Source organism: Balearica regulorum, chromosome 28 (assembly GCF_011004875.1).
Source record: "Balearica regulorum gibbericeps isolate bBalReg1 chromosome 28, bBalReg1.pri, whole genome shotgun sequence".
Taxonomy (NCBI): domain Eukaryota; kingdom Metazoa; phylum Chordata; class Aves; order Gruiformes; family Gruidae; genus Balearica; species Balearica regulorum.
The window spans coordinates 1,650,594-1,656,593 of NC_046211.1; the positions used below are offsets into that span (position 1 = coordinate 1,650,594).

The 6,000-nt window shown below is 47.0% G+C and overlaps 1 protein-coding gene across 1 annotated transcript; it reads left to right on the top strand.

Moving 5' to 3' along the window:
• Positions 1 to 3,651: 3,651 nt before the first annotated feature.
• Positions 3,652 to 4,068, top strand: LOC142598459 (claw keratin-like). Its single transcript, XM_075737073.1, has one exon. It carries the CDS (start codon positions 3,652 to 3,654, stop codon positions 4,066 to 4,068), a length of 417 nt encoding a protein of 138 aa, XP_075593188.1.
• The last annotated feature ends 1,932 nt before the right edge of the window (positions 4,069 to 6,000 follow it).

Here is a 6,000-nt window from a genome sequence, read left to right on the forward strand (position 1 = left end):
TACTGGTACCAGAACAAGTGTGAGGATGCCTGCTACTCTCCCTGCAACTACGGGACCGTGTCCAGCTACCGGACCTACGACTGGGGGAGCCCCTGCAGCTCCTGGGGCTGCTGGGGTCTGAGCCGTTGTTGGGACTGGTACCCCTCCTACAGCTCCCGCTGCTGGTACCCCTCCTCTTCTTGCTACATCCGTTGATACAGCTATGGGAGCTGCTACCCCTGCTAAATCCAGAAGGATTTAGTAAGAATCGAGGACTGAGAATTAATTACCGAATTCATGGCTGCTGCTAGGGGGAGGCTTTGCAGAAAGTCTGAGTCCCAGGACTGCGACCGAAAGCTGTAGTATTTTGGAGAGCTCAGAGTTTCTGTAACACTTCTTCAATGTTCTTCCAAAATGTTTTGCCTGCCTTTTTCCCTACCAACTTCTTAAGCCGACACAGGTTTGGAGGTGTAAAGGAAGCTGGGCTTAACATGGGTTAAAATGGCTAAACGACTTCTGAACTCACTGATAGCTCTTTCCCAGCTAACATTACTATAATCTAGAGTCTACCTGTACTAGCCTTCCTATGGATATATTTCTGACTTAACTGCTTCTGAAGCTAAACCAAAGAAACCGTAATGATCTGATGGGGTTTGTTTCATTGGACTTAAAGCAAGTGGAAAAGTTTGAAAATGGAAACTGATAGCCAAATGCTACAGCTGTAGCAGCAAAAATGGTACCAATGAAACCGGGAGATTTTCTGCAGATACAAATTAATCGCTGCACACATTCTTTCTGCTTCTGCTTTCTGTGTCATTTTAGATTGCGATTGTGAGATTTATTCTTATTAAAAATGGTATAGCATCATTACATGTCCCGCTTTTTCTTTTTCTGACTTGGATGTACACAGATTTTGTCCCCTACTTGATGTTTTACGGAGACGTACTGCATCCTGTAGCTTTTATGAATGTCAGTTGAACCTGAGCACACATTTTGCAAATAATGACCCAGTAGTGTCTCAGAAAACGAAGTCACCCTTTCTGGAATTGCCTAGGGAGGATTTGGAAATATTCTTTTAAATTTGTCTTAACATCACAGTGCATGTGCAGACATTGGACACAACAGCATCGCATCTTAGTGATTTGTAAATGCACAGACTGCCTGCAGGCAAACCCATTTTAACTGAGGAGTAACCCAAGAATTTGGAAGAAAATCCCTCTTTCTCAAGCACTCTTGTGCTGGCAGTGTCTGGGACGCTTTCTGGATTTACAGACTTGATCTGTTACAGAGCAGAAAATTGCACACTTCTTGTTTGCATTATTAAGTGCTGCTAAGGACAAATGTTTGCAAGCGTTACTGCAAGGCTCCATTTGAATGACAACGAAATGGCGTGAAGTTCCCAGGCTGCACAACCGCACAGTTGTTACTAGGGTGAGATCCCGTGACGCAAGGCTGAAGTGACTCTATTATTCATGACTGAAGTACCTAACTGGCAGCGGTAGTAACCTCTTAACAGTACGATGCTGTAACACAGTCTACGCATAAAACAGCCGGTGAAGTGCTTTCAAAGCCCTGTTAAACTCTAGAACCCTTATTGTGAATGTGATGGCTGTTCTTTGAACAGACACACACACAGAGGCACTTTGAGGGCATTCTCGCAAGAGGAACACAGCTCAGTTGTGTTACACTACAAAATAAGAGGTCAAAATTCATTGAAAACATTTGCAAGTAAAGCTGTGGGTTACACTTCCAGCAACTTTTGGGATGGAGGTTTCTCTTGGCATCAGAGGAGCTTTGTTCCTAGGAAAGCGACTTGGTCAGTCCGACAAATGTCCCCTGCAGAAGCACCGTGCAAATTGCTCTTCAACCTGTATATTGACATTACGGTCCATAAATTTATCTGGAACTGGTCATAATTTCCATTGTTCATTAGCTAAAGCTATGAAATAAAATCTGGAAAGTTATGAATAAATTACTGAGTAAAACCAGGAACACAGTAAGTGTTTCAGAGTGCACAAGCAAGAGACAATGTTAGCTTAAAATAATTGGTAATATCTCGGTAGTTCTGCAGACTTAGCTGCTTTAACAAGGGACCTAGTTAAAAGAGAAAGTTAGAAATTTGTGGAATGCCACACACATATGTGTTTCTTCCACTCCAGGAAATCTTAAGATAAAACTGGAAAGAAATTCAAATTTCTGGGATGAGAAGGCAAAGTAACTAATTGTAAGGTCTATCACGGTTGGTTGTATAGAGCCACATTTGAATGAAACATTTGAAGGCTATAAAATCACATTCTGCTGAATGAAAATCACCCATCCTGCTGTGCTCCAGCACTAGACCCATCGCCATGCCCACCAAGGAGGTCTTCGGTGTTTCCTTGTGGTCCTGGCCATGCTGCGTTGAAGTAAGGCCCTTGCTCAGACAGGTGGTAGGGACCTTTCTCATTCTGAACTCAATAGCACCAACAGCATCCAGGCTGGCTCCTACTGGGGCTCTGTGCTCTGGAGGCCAGTGCCACGAACAGGGCTGGGAGCTTACCGAGACTGGCGAGTCAAAGCGGTTTGGACGCGAAGTGAGGGAAGCCTCGGGCCGCCACAGCTTTTATGCCTTGCCACAGCCCTGCTGCATCAGCCTTTGCAGAAAACATTGCCCTGAGGCTGCAGGGTGATGCCTGGAGCCAGCACACGCCTTGCAGCCTGGGATTACCAGCACCAGCCCACGCTGGGTGTGCCATGAAGCCACCCCCGCCCTCAGTGAAGTACTGTTGGCCTCCCTAAGCCAACATGATCCTCCCTAAGCCCTCTCTGCAGGGACTTGATTACTCAGCTGGGCAGCAAGGGCTGTGCCAGGACTGCCAGCTTGAGCAGCTGCAGCGAGACAGGCTGCACGTGCCCACGTGCTCTGCAGGCGTGGGCATGTCAGGCAGCCTGCGCTTTGCAGTTTCATCAAGGGGAACTGCAAGTCCCAGATACCCAGCAAGGGTATGGTCAAGGCCTAGGGATGTCCCTAGTCCCTTTGCAAACACTGGGAGATGGTGGGCACTTAGGAGCCACCCTGAGCACGTACGATGGCTTCTGACTTTGACAACAACCCGGTGCCTCTGTTTACCAGCTTGTAAAAGGGATGTAATGACAGGCATGATGTCTGTACACAGGATTGCAAAGCACTTCTGTAGGATGCTCAGGACAATGGCATGTAAGTAAAGTGGGGGGATTAGGGATAGAGTGGGGTTTATTGCTGACGCCAGGTCAGCTACATCAGCAGCACCTTGTGTTTCATGTAATACTCCACTATGATCTGATCCTCCCATCACGTCTTTCTTCACCTTGGCACATTTGCATGTCAACGTGCCCAGTGAAGAGGAGTTTAATTGTCTCAGGTCACATGAAGATAGTGTCAAGAAGCTTGTATGCTGGATTTGATGATTCCCTGGGGTTTCCGCCACCACCCCCTTGGCCGATGCCTCGGGCAGTCTGGGACATGTATAAAAGAGCTGAGGGCTTCACAGCCCTCTATCCAGCTTCCTCTGCTTGACTCTTCTGATCAACGGGGTAAGTCCAGCTCTTGGAAGCCTCTTGAGGATCTCTCCCTGCCTCCCTTCATACAGCCCCTTCTTCGCACCTTTGCCTAATCCCTGGTGCCTTTTCCAGGACTCTCTGCCTGCCTGAAAGATGTCCTGCTCCAGCCTGTGCGTCCCTTCCTGTGGGGTGGCCGCCCCGGCCCCGCTGGCTGACACCGTCAACGAGCCCTGCGTGCGGCAGTGCCCCGACTCCACGGTGGTGATCCAGCCCCCGGCCTCGGTGATCACCTTCCCCGGGCCCATCCTCAGCAACTTCCCGCAGCACAGCGTTGTTGGCTCGGCGGGAGTGCCCGGCGTTGCAGGGAGCTACGGTGGCACTTATGGAGGCCGTGGTGCTTTTGGAGGCCTTGGGGCCTATGGCGTGTATGGAGGCCTTGGGGGCTACGGAGCCCTTGGGGGCTATGGAGGCTATGGGCTTTATGGGGGCTACGGAGCCTTTGGGGGTTGTGGATATGGCGGCTGGGCCCGAGGCCACAGGTACCTCAGTGGCAGCTGTGGGCCCTGCTAAACCCCAAATATCCGTGCAGTTCAGTGCTGCACCTGCCCTGGCTCTCCACAGGCTGCACCTCTTGTCTTCTACCACCAGAAGCAGGACAAAGCTTCCAACCGCTCTTTAGGCTGTGCCAAACAGCTTCTTGAGCTTGGTGGTCCTTGCTTATTTGCACAGAGTATCCTTGCAGATCTTCTGCTGGAGGCTGTAGGGTTTCCAGTACTGTCTCCAAAAGCTCCCCACTACCTGCGGTAGAACGAAGCTGTACTCGTCCTCGGATGAGCCTCCCCTGCTCTGCCCGGCTCTGAGACTCCCACCCTGCAATAGGAAGGGGGAATCTTTGGGCTGGAGCCCTGGGTTGTGCCTTGCTGCCGCCTTATGATTGTTGTGTTGCCAATTCATTGTTTCTGTGTTGTTTTGTTTCCCGCTGTCACTGTCCATTGCATTTTCCATCCACATTAAAGAATCCGCATTGCATCAATAATTTGACTTCTAGTTCTTTTGTATGAGTTTGCTCTTCTGATTTTCCAGATTGGCTAGGGATATTTTGATAATGCATCTCAAGCCACAGGGTTAAATATCAAATGGCACGTGGGTTAGTGAACAGGGCTTGCGAGAGGTTCAACAGCTTGTCATAGACAACTTTGTGTTGTAGCACACAACAGATACAAACAAGCTATTAGCCACCTTGCAAGGTACGGCTTTTGATGGAAAAAAATATCAGTGCATTTATTTATTACTTTGTGGTCCTTTCCTCAAGCAGGACTAGACAATAACTTCACAGTTTTCCATGCTGGATAGTCTGAGAAGTTCAAAGCACTTCTCAGACGCTCGTAACTATTTTACATATTTTTAGTGTGTTATTACTCTATTAAAAGCTTACTGCTCTTGTTAGGTGCTTGGTTATTGAATAATAGTCATTTCAAAAGTACATGTTGAGACATTTCAATATATGCTTTAGTCAGAATGTGATTTTATAGCCTTCAAATGTTTCATTCAAATGTGGCTCTATACAACCAACCGTGATAGACCTTACGATTAGTTACTTTGCCTTCTCATCCCAGAAATTTGAATTTCTTTCTAGATTTATCTTAAGATTTCCTGGAGTGGAAGAAACATATATGTGTGTGGCATTCCACAAATTTCTAACTTTCTCTTTTAACTAGGTCCCTTGTTAAAGCAGCTAAGTCTGTAGAACTACCGAGATATTTCCAATTATTTTAAGCTAACATTGTCTCTTGCTTGTGCACTCTGAAACACTTACTGTGTTCCTGGTTTTACTCAGTAATTTATTCATAACTTTCCAGATTTTATTTCATAGCTTTAGCTAATGAACAATGGAAATTATGACCAGTTCCAGATAAATTTATGGACCGTAATGTCAATATACAGGTTGAAGAGCAATTTGCACGGTGCTTCTGCAGGGGACATTTGTCGGACTGACCAAGTCGCTTTCCTAGGAACAAAGCTCCTCTGATGCCAAGAGAAACCTCCATCCCAAAAGTTGCTGGAAGTGTAACCCACAGCTTTACTTGCAAATGTTTTCAATGAATTTTGACCTCTTATTTTGTAGTGTAACACAACTGAGCTGTGTTCCTCTTGCGAGAATGCCCTCAAAGTGCCTCTGTGTGTGTGTGTGTGTGTGTGTGCGTGTGTGTGTTCAAAGAACAGCAATCACATTCACAATAAGGGTTCTAGAGTTTAACAGGGCTTTGAAAGCACTTCACCGGCTGTTTTATGCGTAGACTGTGTTACAGCATCGTACTGTTAAGAGGTTACTACCGCTGCCAGTTAGGTACTTCAGTCATGAATAATAGAGTCACTTCAGCCTTGCGTCACGGGATCTCACCCTAGTAACAACTGTGCGGTTGTGCAGCCTGGGAACTTCACGCCATTTCATTGTCATTCAAATGGAGCCTTGCAGTAACGCTTGCAAACATTTGTCCTTAG

Coding starts and splice junctions, on each gene's coding strand:
- LOC142598459 (XM_075737073.1), top strand. CDS start 3,652: ATGTCCTGCTCCAGCCTGTGCGTCCCTTCCTGTGGGGTGGCCGCCCCG.